The 18,269-nt window shown below is 52.9% G+C and overlaps 1 protein-coding gene across 2 annotated transcripts in view; it reads right to left on the bottom strand.

Moving 5' to 3' along the window:
- Positions 1-15,235, bottom strand: part of CDRT4 (CMT1A duplicated region transcript 4) — a 30,194-nt gene extending 14,959 nt beyond the window's left edge. The window contains exon 1 of one of the 2 annotated variants that reach the window (XM_043583175.1): positions 14,381-15,235. In XM_043583175.1, the coding sequence (XP_043439110.1) occupies positions 14,381-14,819 (439 nt within the window). In that variant the 5' untranslated portion in view covers positions 14,820-15,235. The remainder of the gene's footprint in view (positions 1-14,380) is intronic. The other variant, XM_043583176.1, reaches the window with a different exon arrangement.
- Positions 15,236-18,269: the final 3,034 nt, after the last annotated feature.

Consider the following 18,269-nt stretch of genomic DNA (forward strand, 5'->3'; position numbering starts at 1 on the left):
CAATCCCTGCAGGAAAACCAACTCTCTCCTGGCTGTTCTCGCTGTGTTCCTGGGATCTCATTGTGTGTTTCAACATCTCAAGAGGGCAACTGATGAGAGAACCGGCCAAAGCTCTTAAAAAAGGCGAGGCTGCGTGTTGGACGATTGTTTGCAGCAGAGCAAGGCGTGGATCGACGAACACGAGCCCAGGACGGGCCGGCTGCTCCTTGGCTGTGTGACCAGAAATAGGATAGGCTCGCTTCCTGATCCCTGTGCGCCCATCTATAAAATAGAGGCAATACCAAGAACTTATCCTTGGATGGCCCCGAGGATGCTGGTCATGCGATAATTCTCACAAAGCATCAGGCACAGGGCCCAGGCACGTGGTAAGAACCCACTGCGGGGCGGGGGGGGGGGGGGGGGGGGCGGGATCGTTATCATCACCACAAACGCAGGACTGTGACAGCCCAAATGTGTGTCATCAAAAATGGGACAATAACTTGAAGATCGGGGAAGAGATTGGCGCAGTGAGAGGGCAGAGGTTGGGCTCAGGGGACCCCCTCGCCCCCCACACAACTGCTGCCCTACTGCTGTGCCCACGTCTCACCCACCCTACCCCACTTTCCAGGCCCCAACAGCCCAGCTTCTTTTTCTCTTCTCAGGTCACTGCAGCCCTGATCTAGAGTGGCTTGAGGAGCAAAACAGGGCCGAGAGGTCTTCCTACTGGGAAGAATCTGGGGACTCGGGGCTGCAAACAACTTTAAAAGGGATGCGGGGCGGAGCACAGAACTGGAGTCGGGAGAACGGGTTCGAAACCCCAGCTTCATGTCTTTCTGTCCAATCTCGAGCAAGTTACTTACTCTGTCTGAACCTCAGTTTCCTCATATCCAGGAGGAGAAACATCCTGCCTCATGTGAGGACACGAGGACGATCCGATTAACTGAGACGCGAGTGTTCCGTGACCCATGAAGGTATTTATAACATTCTGCTTTTGTGTTGAAGACCATGAACTCCTGAACGAATGGCAGAGCTTTCACTCTCTGGTTTGTGACCGGGGCTCATTTCGGTGACAAGAATACTGACTAACATTGGCGCCCAAGGTGAGCACCAGGTGAACTCCGGGGAAAGCCGCCCTGTCGTGGAGCTTTACTCGGAAGTGACAAAGACATCGGAGAGAGGGCTGCCTTGGGCTCTTCCCTTAGAAGGAAGGTGGGACGGGATGGGAGAGTGGAGGGTAAGTGTACCTAGTTTAGAAATTTAGAATCATTTGCCCCTGAGAGGTCTTCAGAAGGCTATGCCAGTGAAGGGACCCACCCCCGAGGAGAAGTAGGGGGGACCACAGAGTTCCTTTCCCTCTGCCCCTCACAGCCACTGGCGTATCAGAACTGCTGAGGTGTCACGGCCCACAGGTTGAACAGACTCAAAAGCAGCCCGGCCCAAAGGCCTGCGGTAGGCAGCCTCCAAGATGGCCCCCAATGATCCCACCTCCTGGTATTCACATCCTCACTTTGAGTATAAGCTACCAACGCGACTCCCTCCCAACGCGGTAAAATGGTGTGACGTCCCTTGTGAGACTAGTTTACAAAAAACTGTGCCTTCCCTCTCGAGTATGCTCCCTCTCCCTCTTGTTCTCCCAGTCATTCATTCCGAGGGAAGCCGGCCGCCATGTTGTGAGCCGCTCTGTGGAGAAGACTTGTGGTCAACAACAAACAAGGAAGCGAGGCCCTTAGTTCAACAGCCTGTGAGAAACTTAATTTTGCCAACAGCCACGTGGGTGAGCTTGGAAATGGATCCTCCCCCGCCCCCTAGTTAAGCCTCCAGAGGGGACCACAGCCCCAGCCTAAGCCACGACTGCACCCTCATGAAGAGACCTTGACACGGAGGCACACGGCCGCGCCACACTCGGATTCTTGACCCACAGAATCTGCGAGATAACAGACGTTTGTTTTAAGCAACTGAGTCTTGGGGTACTTTGTTACGCAGCAAGAGATAACTGATACAGGATCCTTACCAGACATGTTAAGGAAACCCCAGAGACGGAGACGGGAGAGAACGTCCTATCCTTCCAGCAGTGGGAGTGATTTCGCCGCCTCAATCCCACTCTCATCTCTACTAGAAGCAATTCCTGCTGGAAGAAGGGAGCACGTACGGTAAAGAATTTATGGCTACAAAACACCACAGAATTAAGGCCATCCTCTAAAAGCCAATTTTGATGAGGCCATTTTGATACAGCAGAAGTCTCTCTCTCTCTCTGCCCCTCCCCTGCTCATGTTCTGTCTCCCTCTTGTCTCAAAAATAAATGTAAACATTAAAAAAAAAATTTTTTTTTAAATGATGCGAGTGTCCAGGCCACCCTCCGCCCCATGCCCTCTTGGGACTTGGGCTGCTCCAATTAAATAGGCTGACAGGCACCTGCCCAGAGGCTGGAGCTTCCCCGAGAACTCTCCAGAGAGCAAGTCCTTGGGGGGTCCCGTGGGAGACACCCCCTGCATCGCGCACATCTGAGAACGTGAGAATGGAGACACTGCTCATGTGCGCGGTGCAAGTCAAGAGCGCCCTTATCTTTGAACTTGGTTTCCTGAAGTTCTCTGTCGTTAAAGCCATTGATTTATGAACACGTAATGAAGAATGCCTCCTCCCGTGGCCCCACGTGGTCATCCTCCTGGGCAAAAAGGATTAGCAATAGCTCCAAGTTGCCACAGTCCCCCAACCCCTGCAGAGATCCATCCAGCTCCGTCGGGGACAGTTCCTTCCAACTCAACATCCTAACCCTCATGTCACTGTGGGGGGTGGGGGGAGGGCTCTCCGTGCCTCAGTTTCCCCCTGTGTAAAAGTAAGGATTCGGGTCTCCCGTCCCCCGTCCAGCCCTGACCTCCTGCGTGTCCCTGAAACCTCCTCACACCGCAGGCCCCAGGAACCGGAATGCACTCCGGTTTCCCAATATCCCACCAAATGAATTCCTTATGAGCACAACTTCTGGGTTTATACTAACGGAGAAAACACTGCAAGGCCTGACCTTCAAAACTCAGCTTGTTCTCACTCCTTGCTCTGTTTCAAAAAAAAAAAAAAAGACAAGCTAATTTTGCCCTCTCGGGTGGGAAATGTGCGAGGCTCCGAGCTGGGACCACAGCAAACCCCCCTCCCAGGCGCCGAGCCCACAGACAGTTTTTCCATCCACCGAGTGGAAATTCTAGACGCAGAAGGTGCCCAGACCGACCCCGCTTCTGCTGCCCTGCCAACTGCCGTAAACCTGTTTCTGTCCCGTTGGACTTGCAACACGGAGCCAGAAATCTGGAAGAATTTAACACCCAGTCGGTTCAGACACAGGAAAACATTGTTCAAAGTAAACACTGGAATCCCTCCCTCATCATCCAGGAATGTACAGCCAGCAGGGTTGAGATCAGCAGCTTCTCAGAAAAGCCATCGCTTCTGCTACTCTGCTTGGGGCTGTGGCCCAGGAGGGCCAGGAGGGGCTCCGGAGCTGTTTTCTGACTACGACACGGTCAAGGCTGGGCGGTCGGCACGCGGGGACCTCTCCCCTCCCGGGCAGACACGGCCGGTGCTGCCCGCAGCCCTCCAGCCACAGAACTTGCTGCTTGGCCACAGGACCCAGCCCACATGCAAACGCCCTGTCCTGTCCCTGAACTTGGGAGAGGCGAAGCGCCCTTGGAAATTGAGAGGGGCTCGGGATGCTCCGGGATTTTCCATTTCCTTTGCCTGTGGCAGGCTGTGAAAGGGGCACTCTTCCTCGACGAAGAAAGAAGGCTCTGTGTGCGCGGCCTGGGTGCTGGGCCTCGAACTAGAAGACGTGTGAGCTCCGTGGGATGTGGCCACCAGCGTTCATCCCGCCTGGACCGAGACTTAACTAATTCCATCCCTCCAAAGCCCTGTGCCAGGTCCCCACCCCACCTCCCCTGGCCCTGGAGAGCAGAGAGGGAGGACTGGCTTCACCCAGGGGCCGCATAAATGGATCCAAGAGAGACGTTACACATTAAATCACTGGTGTCACGTGTCCCTCTGCCTCAAATCCTGCCTAAACTCCACCCACGGAGACGAGGGCACGAACCAAGTTGTTAAAAGTTTTCCGACAATCAATGTGTAGGATGAGACCTACGGGCTGGGAATGGTTCGAGGGGGCACAACGCAGAGAGTTCTTGATGGCTGCTTGGCCACCCAAAACTCTGAGGCTGCCGTGAGGATGGGAGGGCTGCTGGGGGAGCTTAGGGGCAACAGCAAATCAGGGGACAGCCTGCCTTTGACCCTGACCGCCCCATTCCTAAGCCCGGAGGGATCCACAGAAGGGGCATTTAATTCCCTCACTTAACACGGATTGGGTGCCTCCTACTGAACCAGGTGAACAAGACGGATGCCATCGCTGCTTTCAGGGAGCACGGAATCTGGACCCGAGGTTATCAAGGGTGGTCCAGGGACCTCGGCGCCCCCAGCGGTGATGGCATGGCGTGGGGGCTTGTCAGCAATTTCTCCGGTCCCACCCTGGCCAACCGCATCAGATACTGTGGGGCGGGACTCGGCCACCTGCCCTCTAGCGAGCCCGCAGCCAACACGGATGGGCGAGAAAGTTTGAGAATCACTGATCTGATCCGTCCGCACCTCAATGGACAACAGGGAAAAGACTCGTGTCAAAGGTTACGGGTCTGATGCGGAAAAGTCTTAGAAATGGTACGTTAACATGCTCCCGGATTCAAAACAGCTGTGCCCCACCGTGGTGCCATTGGAAATGTTTGATGCCAGCTTCGGAAATGCTTTTTCCACCTCAGCGTGGTCCCCTTTCACTGGTGGGTCCTAAAACCTTATGGTGAAGAAGAGGCAAGAGCCGTTTCTCTGCTCAGGAGCAATGAAGCAGGTGGGATCTTTTCCGTGGCAGCTGTTTGGTCCGCTGTCTTCGGGGGTCCCCCGCTCAGCGAATCCTTGTTGGCCGTCCAGGAGAGGATGCAACCAGACTTTCTAATTGCGTTGATTTTCGTTGCTGTTGTTTTATTTATTTATTTATTTATTTATTTTTGAGAAAGAGAGAGAGAGTGAGCAGGGAACAGGCACACAGCGAGGAAGACGGAGTTTCCAAAGCGGGCTCCCCGATGCCAGCAGACAGCCCGAGGTGGGACTCAAACTCGCGAGCCGTGAGGTCATGACCGGAAGTTCGATGCTCAACCGACTGAGCCACGCAGGCGCCCCCCAGTTGAGCTGATTTTTACATTAAAAGGAAAAAAAGTTCAGTTTTACTCATCCGTTCAGCAAACCGCTTCCACGTTGTCAAACTCAGCTATCTACTGTGTATTTAGGACTGAGCTCGTGTGACTTCTTGGTAGCCATGGATCCCACCGGCCACTCTTGGGACGTCCCCTTCTCTCTTCCGGTGTCGCCACCTCACTGCCTGCTCTCTTCGGCTCCTTGCCAGATACTGCCTCTCTGCTCTGCCTGTATTAGGAGAGAGCCCAGCGCTCTGTCCTGGGTGTCCTTCTCTTCCCCGTCTGCACGCTCTCCCGTGGGGACACCATCACTCCGCCATGACTCGTACACGTGTGTCTCCAGGCTTCCCTGAGCTCTCCCCTAGACTCCAGACTCATGCCTCCAACCTCCTGCCGAGCATCTATTCTTGGATGTTTTTAGGGGTGCCTCAGAACCCTGTTCAACACACACACGCACACGCACACGCACACACAACAAGACCTGCCCCTCCCCATTGTGTTAAACCTTTTGCCAAAACCCAGGGAGTCGTTTCTCCCCTTCATCCTTAAGATCCAGTTCATCCTCAAGTCATGTCAACTCGGCCAGTAGAAATACCCTGAACCCACTGTTTTCCCTCCATGCTATAATGAGAACCACCACCAGTAATAATGATCGTAACTCATAGAGCTCTGCCCATGCTTTTCTATATCAACTCACTGAGCCTTCCCCACAAACCTATGAGTTAAGTGCTGCTTTTATCCCCTCTTCCAGAGGGTAAAATTGAGACACAGAGAGGTTCGGTTACTTGCCCAAGGCCACCCCTTTTGTGGAGGGCCCAGGATTTGGATGCGGGCGCCAGGATCCACGTGATTAAACACACGTTCCCAGGGTTGCTTCTGTATCCACTAGGACACTCACGTGGCCTCCAAACGATTTATATTATACACACAGCAGCCCGAGTGGTCTTCCCAAAACACACACCAGTACTCACATCCCTCCCCGAGGGTTTCCACACAGCCCTTGGAGTGAAATCCCAACAAACTCTGACCGTGGAGTTAGGAGTTTGCCTCTGCCTCTCTCTCTCTCTCTCTCTCCCCCTCCAATCACATCGCTCTTCCCTCTGCCCTCAAACTCACCAAATTCCAGCTATCCCTCCACCTACGACGGTTTTCCCTACACATTTTCCCATAGCTGGCTTCTGGTCATTTAGATCTTAGCTCAATGGCGCCTTCCGAGAAAGGCGTTCCTTAGCTTTCTATCTAAACTAGCCCTCAGCCCCCTTCCATCACATTATCTTGTTTCATTTTCATTACAGCACTTGCCACCATCTGAAATTATCTTAAATTTGTTTACCATTTCTTTTCTGCCTGCCCTCTTAGAATTTCGGTTCCATGGGACAAAGGCACTTGTCTCTGTTTTTCCACATATATCTCAGGACCCAAAACTGTATGGACGCTTACTGAGGACGGTGAATATGGCTGAATCCCTACCTTTCTGGGGCCACCACCTGCAGTTCCCCTACAGGACGAGGTGGGTCCCAACCAAAGGAGACACAAGGTGCCATGAGACGGGAGTGATTTCTCACTCAGCCTGGGAAGGTCAGGATAACATCCAGGGGCAGCACTGACTTCATTTCAGTGAGTAGTCATTCTGGGGCCAGACCTGCCACGTAGAGAGCTGGGCAAGACCAGTGGTCTACTTCCCTGGTACCAGAATCACCTAGAAAGCCCAGTAAGACACAGACTGTCAGGTACCAGCACCAGAGTCTCTGGCTCAATAGATCTTGGCTGGAGCCCGAGAATGTGCAAATCTAATAAGTTTCCAGGTGAAGCTGGTGTTGCCAACTGGGGGGAAAAATTGTGGGAAAGTGAACCAAGTCAATGGCAGTGAAAACAAACATGAGGGACAGAACATGGCCACAGCTAACGGGTAGGGATGAAGGAGTGAGATGGGTCTAGATGATGCTCAGGTCCCTGAGTTAGGGGATGGACGGAATTAATAGAGAGGGAGAGCAGGCTTGGGGAAACCTGCTTCGTTTCATTCGGGGCATTATAGAAAAGCCAAGTAGTCATGCCCGGTGAACCACTGTCCATATGAACCTGGTATCCAACAAAAACGGCCATGGTTACAAATAGACAAATTTGATAAAAGATGAGGTCAAAAGTTAAGTTGAGAAAAGGGATGAGAACTGAACCATGGAAAGAAATCAGGACTTAAGGCATGGGAGGAAAGGAAAGCCCACTTGGAGACTGGGCAGAGATCCCAGACAAGAGGAAGGAAAAGTGGGGGAGTAGTCTCGAGAAGCCAAGGGAAGGTATCTGCCGAGAAGACCGTAGTATAATTTTTTTTTTTTTTAATGATCTTTGTCCCTCGTTCCTGGCACAAAGCTCCTGAAGCCTTTGGAATTTGTTGCCTCTTGTATACTCATGAGATGGCACGTAGGGGAGCCTAGATAGCTTCAAGATGGCGGCTTGGTGGCCAGAAGAACCAACCAGGTAAGTAGAGGGTTCGAACTTTCAGCCCCACCCCCAACCTCCGTGAAAGGGAGAGGGACTGGCAATTGAGTTCAATCACCAATGGCCAATGATCTAATCGATCATGGCTACCTAACGAAATGTCTATAAAAATTCCTAAGTGATGGGGTTCAGGTGACTTCCAGGTTTGTGAACACATCAACATACTGGAAAGGTGACGTGCCTGGAAAGACATGGAAACCACCCCCATCTCTTTCACGCGGCGGTTCCTGACTCGTATCCTTTAAAATAAACTGGTAAACCTAGTAAAGCATTCTCCTGAGTTCTAGGAGTCGTTCTGGCAAAGCGTCGAACCGGATGAAGGGGTTGTGGGAAATCCCGAATTAATAGTCAGCCAGGGGAACAGGTGGGACTTGAAACCAGCATTTGAAATAGGGCAGTCCACGAAAGTTGACGCTAGGAACACACCTTTGAGGGCAATTCTGTCAAACGACAGGGTAAAAGCCAGAATTTGGAGAGCTATGGAGTTAACCGGGAAAGGGGAAATCAAGGGCGAGGAATGTATTCACAAATCACAAATGGATTGTGCCAGTGTGTGTGAGCACTGGCTCAAGACGATGTGTGCTTTGTTTCGTTATTCCTCACTATAAACCTATGAGAGAATATCACCACTCTGTAGAAAAAGAAACAAGACTCGGAAAAATGAAGCAATGTTCTCAAAGTCCTACATTTAGTAAATGATGAGGTTAGAATTGAAAACCAAGGGGGTGGCTGGCTGGCTCAGTTGGTAGAGCGAGCGACTCTTGATCTCAGGGTCGTGAGTTCAAGTCCCACATTGAGAGCATGGAGCCTACTTTACGTAAATTGATTAGTTAAAAAAAAAAAAAGAATTCAAAACAAAATCAGATGCTAAAACCAGAGTTTTCAACTAGCATACCTGATTACATAGGTAGAAACCCAAAGAAACCTACAAGGTTGCTGGATGTAAACACAGCATATCAAAATCATTTGCATTTCTAAACATCAGCCATAAGCATAAAATGTCTAAAAAGATACTTTGTACAATTATTTCAAAGATATCAAAGTTTGGGGGGGGGGGGGTTGCACCTGGTTGGCTCAGTCGGTTGGGCGTCCGACTTGGGCTCAGGTCATGATCTCGCGGTCCGTGAGTTCGAGCCCCGTGTCAGGCTCTGTGCTGACACCTCAGAGCCTGGAGCCTGCTTCTGATTCTGTGTCTCCCTCTCTCTGCCCCTCCCCCACTCATGCTCTGCCTCTCTCTCTCTCTCTCAGAAATAAACATTAAAAAAAATAGAAATCTCAGGAAAGATCCACTTTACGGCTCCACAGAGCAGTGGGTGAAGGGCGGTATTTTCATTAAATGGCCCTAGATCACTTGATCCACATGGAAAAATAATTGCCTTCTCATAATACCCAAAATATCAAGTCCAGATGAGTCGTACCTCTAAATGTTACGAGTAAAACAATAAAGCTTCTAGAAGATAACAGAGGAAAATATCTCCATGCCCTCAGAGTAGAAAAAGATTTCTACTGTTAAACATTTTTTTTTAATGTTTATTTATTTTGAGAGAGAGAGAGAGCAAGCAGGGGAGGGGCAGAGAGGAAGAGAGAGAATCTTTTTTTTTTTTTTTCAACGTTTATTTATTTTTGGGACAGAGAGAGACAGAGCATGAACGGGTGAGGGGCAGAGAGAGAGGGAGACACAGAATCAGAAACAGGCTCCAGGCTCTGAGCCATCAGCCCAGAGCCCGACGCGGGGCTCGAACTCCCGGACCGCAAGATCGTGACCTGGCTGAAGTCAGACGCTTAACCGACTGCGCCACCCAGGCGCCCCAAGAGAGAGAATCTTAAGCAGGCTCCCCTCTGTCAGCACAGAGCCCAACGCCAGGCTCGATCTCACAGTGAGATCACAACCGAAGCAGAGATCGAGAGTCAGATGCTTAACTGACTAAACCATCCAGGCACCCCTCAAGTTCAATTTCTGTTCACTGGAAGATACCACTGAGAGTATGAAAAGGCAAGCGTCCGTCCAAATGGACTGTGGTACTCCATACAATCGAAAAGAGTGTGTATACAGAATGCATTTAAAAAGTTTTTTTAAAAAAATTTAAGTAGTCTCCATGCTCAGCACAGAGCCCAATGTGGGGCTTGAACTCATGACCCTGAGCTGAAGACCTGAGTTCAGAAGAGACTCAGACACTGAACCGACTGAGGCACCCAGGTGCCCCAGAATGTATTTTAAAAAAACTTTAAACCCTACAATCAATAAGAAAAAGACGAAAGAAAGAAAGAAAGAAAGAAGAAATTAAGGAAGGAAGGAAGGAGAAAGAAAGAAAGAAAGAAGAAAAGAAAGAAAGAAAGAAAAAATGAAGGAAGGAAGGAAGGAAGGAAGGAGAAAGAAAGAAGAAAGAAAGAAAGAAAGAAAGAAAGAAAGAAAGAAAGAAAGAAAGAAAGAAAATTGGGGCATCTGAATGACTCAGTTGGCTAAGCGTCCCACTTTGGCTCTGGTCATGATCTCACGGTTTGTAGGTTTGAGCCCCAAGTCAGGCTCTGTGCTGACAGCTGAGAGCCTGGAGCCTGCTTCGGATCCTGTGTCTCCTTCTTTCTCTGCCTCTCCCCCACTCATGCTCTCTCTCTCTCTCTCTCTCTCTCGCTCTCTCTCTCCCTCAAAAATAAATAAACATTAAAAAATAATAAAATCTTTTTAAAAATAGAAAATTAATAGAGACTTGAAGAGGCTCGTCACAAAAGACAATATCAGGGGCGCCTGGGTGGCTCAGTCGGTTAAGCGTCTGACTTTGACTCGGGTCATGATCTCACGGTTTGTGGGTTCGGGCCCCGCGTCAGACTCGCACTGACAGTGTGGAGCCTGCTTGACATTCTCCCTGCCCTTCCCCGACTTGCACTTTCTGTCTCTCAAAAATAATAATAAAGGATAAGGACATAAAATTAAGATCTAAGGATGGGGGGGGAAAGGAGTGGGGGTGGGGCGGGCAGAAATGGAACAAAAGCTGCCAAAAGGAGGGGTGGGGTGGACGTGAGTGGGGGGGGGGGTGTGCGCCTGCGTGAAAGATTCTCTTTAGCCTCAGTGAGGAGACTCAGACGGAGGGGTGAGGCAGAAGATACAGACGATCAAGTGTATTGGAAAAACCAGCGGCCATGGGTGGGGGAGGGTTGGGTCTTCCGGAAGGTGAGTGAAATAGCAGTGAAATTAGCAGAAGAACAGAGTGCCGGTGGCCTGCACCTATCAAAAGAGATCTGGCCATCAGCCCGTGACTCTCAGGCTATAATTAGCAAATTGGCCCCTGTCTCCCTCCGGCCAAAAGCAAGCATCTGAAACCGGAACAAAATCATTCTTTCCTCGCTGATGCCCCGGCACGTTCCACAAGCCCCACCCTCTGTGGAGCCTTGGGTTCTCCTCCCCGTCTTCTCTCTCCGCAGTGGAGAACCCACCATGCCATTTACTGGAGGCCGTGGACGTGAACGGACCCGTTCCAACCCAAAATACCTCCTCCGTGACACCCTGCTCTGAGCCTGTCTTCCGACCTGCCTGTCCGTCCTGTCATCAGAGTTGTGGTGGCCTGGGGAAACCTGGGAGTGGGGAAGCCCCATGAGGTCCTGGGGAGGCAACAGGGCTAAGGGTCCGGCCAGGGGCCAGTAGCTGGTACAACTGAGCTGAGACGCACAGGCTGGCTGAAGTTTGAACCGATCGGGACCAAGTCAGGAGCCGGCAAAGTGATGTCAGGAGGTCAAGCGGGCAATCCGGTCAGAGGTCATACAAGGGCCAGAGGCCGGGGACCCGGGGACCGGTGCCATGCCGGAGTGTGGCGTGGGAGTTCAGAGCCTGACCATTGGTGTCCAATGGTGTCAGGTTTGAGTGCTGGATCTGGCTAGCCAGAGGTACAACTTTGGGCTTGTTACTGACCTCTTTTGTCCTCTGGCAAAGTGGGAATTGTATAGACAGGAAGATGTTGAGAATGGGCGTGGGGTTGGGGTTACGAATGCAGACGGGCACGGAGTTGGAGACGGAGGTGGGGACGAGCCTGGGGACGAGACTGGGGATGAGCCTGGGGACAAGCATGGGGACAAGATTGGGGATGAGCCTGGGGATGAGCATGGGGATGAGCCTGGGGATGAGCATGGGGACGAGCCTGGGGACAAGATTGGGGATGAGCCTGGGGACAAGCATGGGGATGAGCCTGGGGACAAGCATGGGGACAAGATTGGGGATGAGCATGGGGATGAGCCTGGGGACGAGCATGGGGACGAGCCTGGGGACAAGATTGGGGATGAGCCTGGGGACAAGCATGGGGACGAGCCTGGGGACAAGCATGGGGACAAGATTGGGGATGAGCCTGGGGATGAGCATGGGGATGAGCCTGGGGACGAGCATGGGGACGAGCCTGGGGACAAGATTGGGGACGAGCCTGGGGACAAGCACGGAGATGAGCACGGAGGTGAGCATGGGGATGACCACAGAGGTGAGCCTGGGGCCGGTGAAGGAGGGGGATGGGCACAGAGAGGGAGATTGGACGGCTACGGAGCTGGGGCTGGGCCGAGGCAGAGGTTCAGACCCAGGAGCCAGGCAAGCCTTCAGGTGTGAGAGGCCTGACACATCTGTGTCCTCGAGGATCCTGAGCCCGTCAAAGACTGAGACGGGCTCCCAGCCCAGGCGTGAACTTGGCTGGACTTGGCAGGGCTGAACTGAGGGTATGGACCCGCGGGAGGTCACGAGCACTACCGCCACCCCACTGAGTGCTTGCTGCCTTGGCAAAGCTGGCCTCCGTCCGCCCCTTTGCAGGTGAGCACTCCTTCCTGGGGCGGCGACAGCACTAGAGGCTGGGGGCCGGCTGGGAAACAAGTCCTGGGACCGGCCCCACCCTCCTCGGCCTCTCCCATCCAGCCCCACTGCCTGCCTCCCCGCCAGCATTTCCCAACTGCCCCTCTCCTCTGCTCCTCCCCTTCTGTGTCCAAACAACCCGCATCTCCCCGTCTCTAACAAATTCTTCCCTTGACCCCGAGCTTCCCTGGCTTCTGTGTTGCTACTTTTCTCGGCCACAGTTCCCCGGGGAGTGGCCTGTACTAACTGCTGCCCTCTTCCTCACCGCCCCCCCCAAGTTTCTGCAGCCTGGCGTCTGTCCTCACAGCTCCATGACCACCTCTGGGCAGGAAGGAGCCCGTGGGGTGACACGTAAGCAGAAGGCACAGCGATCGGGGACTCCGGGAGGCGTGGGTGGGCAGGCCACGCACACAGAGGCAGGCACGTGTGCACACATAAACATTCAGACACGCAGACACCCAGACACACGTACATGGAGACACAGACACGCACTGACCGATTCCAATATGGCACCAAGGGGCTCTCGCTTTGACCAGAGGGAGCGAGGAGGGAAGCCCGGGGCCGTCCACTGCTCAGCCTGGGGACTCCAGACCCCCAGTGGTGGCAGCAACAAAAGGCCAAAGCAAGCTTTCTACAATTGTCACACCCAGAGCAGACCCGGGCTTTGCGGGGCCTGAACATTGCTCAGCTGGGGAGGAAGCCACCGTTGTGCCCTGCACAAGTCCAGGCGTCAAGCACGGGGGAGGCATCCCTGCGTAACGTCCGCTAAAACGGAGGGAGAAAAGTGCCCGCCAGGGGGTCTGGAGGCTGTGACCCCGGGACCCAAGCATGCAGGGACCAGCTGTCTGAACACAGTCAGCAGCTCTCCCCCAGACAAGCGGCAGGGTCTGAATTTGAACCCAAGGACTCCGGCTTCTCATATTCTTGCCTTTCGGCTTTTCTCAGACGGACGCAGTGTAGCCGGATCAAGCGTAGAAACAGAGGGGCTGGCACGGAGGGGCCTCTGGGGCTGTGGCCTCCAGCAACACCACGATGGGGTGGTTGCCTGGGTGCTGGGCCCAGCAGAAGGTGCCTTTTCTCCTCGCTACCCCGTCTACACCACGCTGCCTTCACCGATCATAAGGTTTACTGAGTGTTGCTTTGATTTTTATTTTTTTAATTTTTTTTAACAGTTACTTGTGAGAGACAGAGAGACAGAGCGTGAGTGGAGGAGGGGCAGAGAGCGAGGGAGACACAGAATCCGAAGCAGACTCCAGGCCGTCAGCACAGAGCCCGACACGGGACAAACTCGCGAACCACGCGATCGTGACCTGAGCCGAAGTCGGACGCTCAACCGGCTGAGCCACCCCAGAGGCGCCCCGGTTCCTATAGATTCCTGATAGTGAATTTCATGACTTTACAAGTCCTAGCTTAACTTTCTCTTGGAGCTGAGCTCTGTCCAGAGTCTGAGCATCTCTGGGGGGACACGACACGCGACCCCCGCTGCTCATTAGAAGACATAGCTGGATCGTGTAGGGTGTGTGTGTGTGTGTTTTGTTTTCTTGTTTAAGTAGAATTATTGCCCTGAAAGCACAGTAGAATCACCTGACCATTTTTTTTTAAATGGACCCGTGCCCGAGCCCTCTGCAAAGTGAATCAGGGTCTGAGCGGTGGGGCTGGGACATCAGTACGTTGGACAGAGTCCCGGGGAGGCCGTGGGACCAGAATTGAGGCCACTCCAGGAAACGACCGCCTGATGCCCCGGGAACCTGCAAACAAACGGAGGGGGAGGGGGGGGGCTCCTGTGAAGGACGTGCCCTCCTGGTAGCTGGGTGTGTGCACTCTCACTTGGACCCTGGACTCTCCCCATCAGGGACACCTGCCGGTCCACCCGGACCAGTACCTGACAGGTCTCGGTGATGCCCCATGCCTCCGCCAGTATCTTGGTGGTTCTTCTGCCCCGTGCTTATTTCCGGTCCGCAAATGTCCCCCTGGTCCTGGATTCCACTTCCCCGGTGATCTTCTCGCTGCTGCCGGCCATCCCCTCTGCCAGCCTCGGAGGGGTCCAGGAGCCCGACACATCCAGGCAAATGGGGGCATTGTGACATCAGCAGTCGCCATGCCGCCCAACCTTGAATCTTCCGTCCCGGTTCTCTCCCTCCTCGGCGAGCCCCACCGGCTCCCAGCGCGCAGCCCTCCAAGCTTGGTGCCGGGACAGTCCTTCCTGCCCCCCTTAGTGAGGGCCTACTGTGTGCTGAGCCTTCAATCAGGCACTCTATGTCCACGATCTCATTTGAGGCCTCTGATGGCAGAGCAGCAGACGAGCTATTGATCTCACTCATTGTAACGCGCACTTACCCTGTGCCACACCCGGCCAGGTGCAGGGACGGATGAGGCCAACGGTCAGCTTCCTTACTGCCAACAATCATCTAGAGCTTATGAAGACACAGCGCATTATTGGTCCCCGCCCGGAGTTTCTGATCAGTACCTGACTCGGGCGTGGAGCCCTCTCCGGCCAGCCCCTTACAGCATTGTTGTGAAACGAAACGCTCTCTGGATGAGCAGGAGGAGAGAACTGTTGTCACCAAGCAGCTGTTTGGAATCGGCCCCTCTTCCGCCACTCCGGCGACCCGACCACGTTTGCAGCGGGCTGGGTGCGCACCTTCTAGCCTCACCCGTGACCCCAAATCTGAAAGATCCTCCGAGGTCCCAAGAGGATGGGGAGATTCAGAGCCGGCTGGGACACAAAGCACGGTCATGGCGGGGAGAGGAGTTCCCAGGAGGGGCGAGGCCCATCCCGGCTCTTGTCCTTACGAAGGTTCACATTGTCTCTTCTCTGGCCAGTCTGGACCTTTTCAAGCTGGTTCCTGAGTCCTTTTGATAGGAGCCTAGATGTGTTCGAGAGCTCCCTTGCTGTTTATCTGGCAGGCTAGTTCTGGGTGCATCTAAAACGTGAGATAGTGCCTCTAAGGAGCCCTCTCTCTCTCCGTGCAGAATGGTTGGTGGCTGACGGAGGCCACACGAGACTTACGCCCACGGCTGGCTTTGGTCACCCCGTCGGCGCACCCCAGATGTCCTCCACTGGCCCTCCGTGTGGGGCTCTGCCAGGGACAGCCCAGCATGCTCCATAGCCTAGCCTCTCAAGGCAGGTTTCCAGAGAGCCGTGGCTCTGCTGCAAAGCACATTTATTTCACGTGAGCACTTGTGGGTCTGGAATCCAAGGAGGACTCAGCGGGACGGTTCTCCAACCCACGTGGCATCAGCCAGGGCAGCGGGACTGGAAGGTCCATTTCCAAGATAACTAACTTCTTTATTACTTGCCTGGCATCTTGACCCGCCCTAGTCTCTCCCTTCCTCTCTCTCTTTCTCTCTGTCTCTCTGTCTCTCTCTCCGTGGGGTCTCCTCCTCCAGGCCTCTCCATGTGACTCGGGCTCCTCACCAGCCGGGTCGTCACAAGAAGCAGGAGGTGGAAACCACAAGGCCAGTTAAGGGCTTCTTCTAGAATTAACGCAGCTTCACGTGTGCCCGGCTCTGTGGGCCAAAGGAGCCACAGCGTTTGCCCAGATTCCCAGGGGTCGTGCGATAGATCCCACCTTCCGGAGGAGCGACAAGGACAAATTGCGGAAGGGCCCGTGAGGTGAGAGGGATGATCGTGGCTACCTTCAGAAAAGAAGGTCTGCCCCAGGAACCCCCCAGGGTCAGAGCGCTGGGAGTCATTCACAACCCTCTCTCCTCACTCATTCACTCATCCACTCAACAAATAATTCCTCAGTCGGGGTAGTTAACTCTTGCCATGGACTCAATACAGAATTTCTTAGAAAATGACAAAGGTTTGGGAACAACTTCAAGTTTTTAAATCGAATTTCCCGTTAATGCCCAGCTTATTGTTTCATCTCATAAAAAGCAAACCTCGCCTGTCTTAGGCAAATTCCTGTATCGCCTCCTCTAGGAAGCCTTTCCTGATCTCCCTTCAGGCGTCGTTGGCAGCCCCCACCACACCTTGTTCGCACACTAGCAGTGCAATGCCTACATCTGATTTGTAGCCGAGGTCACATTCACCCCAAATAAAGATTGCCTTTCTCACCACCCTTGCAACCAGATGGCCGTGGCGACTAAGTTCTGGCCCGTGAAACGTAAGTGGAAGTGATATGTGCAACTTTCAGGAAAGGCGCCTAAAGGAGAAGGGTGCTTTTTCCTTTTCTTTCCTCTTTCTCGCTGCCTGGAATACAGGCACGATAGCTGGAGCTAGGGCAGCCACTTTGTACCATACGATGACTTTGGGAATGGAAACCACTCACAGCAGAACAAGGTAAAAAGAGCTGGAGTTCTTGACACCGTGGAGGGTCACTCCCACCCTGGAGCCAGTACGTAAAGGTTTTCACGTGAGACAGAAACGAACTTCTATAATGAACCTCTATCTGGCTTCAGCCACTGCTTGTGATTTTTTGCCACTCACAGTTGAACCTAATCCTAACCGATAAAACTCCTACCCAGGGAGTGGGGAGGCAAAATGTAACGCAAATGTCTTCTCCACTGAACCATGTACGGACCCTCCGGCTAGTGGTGGGGAATATGAACTCTGCCACTCAATGCTACTTCCCAGGCAGGAGAATGGGTAAGGTCAAATGATGACATCATGGCCTGAAACTCAATGCATCTGGTGACATTGTTTATAATGTCAAGAGTCTGGAAACGAACTCAGTGCTGATATAAGAGGAGGAAGGGGGGTTGGATTAAAATACGGGATACGCAGTGGCGCCTGGGTGGCTCAGTCCGTTAAGCGTCCGACCAGGACGATTGATTTCAGCCCAGGTCACGACCTCACGGTTAGTGAGTTCGAGCCCCACGTCAGGCTCCACGCTGACAATGCGCAGGATTGTCTCTTAGGATTCTCTCTCTCCCCCTCCCTGCTCAAATTCGCCCTCTCTCTCAAAATAAGTAAATAACCTAAAAAAAATTTTTTTTAATATATGGAATATCCACATAATGGACATTTTACATCTCTGTTTACACGAACCAGGCAAACCTCTATACACAACGATCACAACACATATTTACGCAAACACGGCAAGGTCTTTAACATACTCCAACCCCAAGGGAAAACGAGCAAAATCAAAGAAAACAGGTTATGAATGAAAAAAAAAAAAACGGGCAAAAGGGAGTTCACTGTAGGCGCAGACGGGAGGTATGCGCGGGTTCATTGCATTTGTGTCTCTGTTCGTTTGTACTCTGCAAAAACTTCTGTGATAAAAGCGAAAACCAAAACAAAACCACAGGGTTCTGGGCTGTGTTTTCATTTTTTGTGGGTTTTCCCTCACTTTTTATTTTAAAAGTGTTTTCTTTTTTTTTTTTTTAATTTATTTTTGAGACAGAGAGAGACAGAGCATGAACGGGGGAGGGGCAGAGAGAGAGGGAGACACAGAATCGGAAACAGGCTCCAGGCTCCGAGCCGTCAGCCCGGAGCCCGACGCGGGGCTCGAACTCACGGACCCCGAGATCGTGACCTGGCTGAAGTCGGACGCTTAACCGACCAAGCCACCCAGGCGCCCCTAAAAGTGTTTTCAAAGCGTGGCCCCTTTCAAAGAAAAGCCAAAAGGAGGAGAGGGGATCCACGCGCGTGTAAATGTTTGAATCCGCACGGGTGATCGGCTTCTGGAGGGCTGCAGAATTCCAAAATACCGACGGCAGCCAAGCAGAGAGAGGAAGACCACAGACCAAGATGGGAGCCTTGCTTTGGGTTCTGCAGATTCGCTTTGCCACGTGCCTGCATGACTTCTTTGTTGTGGGAAAAC

This window comes from Prionailurus bengalensis, chromosome E1, assembly GCF_016509475.1.
Source record: "Prionailurus bengalensis isolate Pbe53 chromosome E1, Fcat_Pben_1.1_paternal_pri, whole genome shotgun sequence".
Taxonomy (NCBI): domain Eukaryota; kingdom Metazoa; phylum Chordata; class Mammalia; order Carnivora; family Felidae; genus Prionailurus; species Prionailurus bengalensis.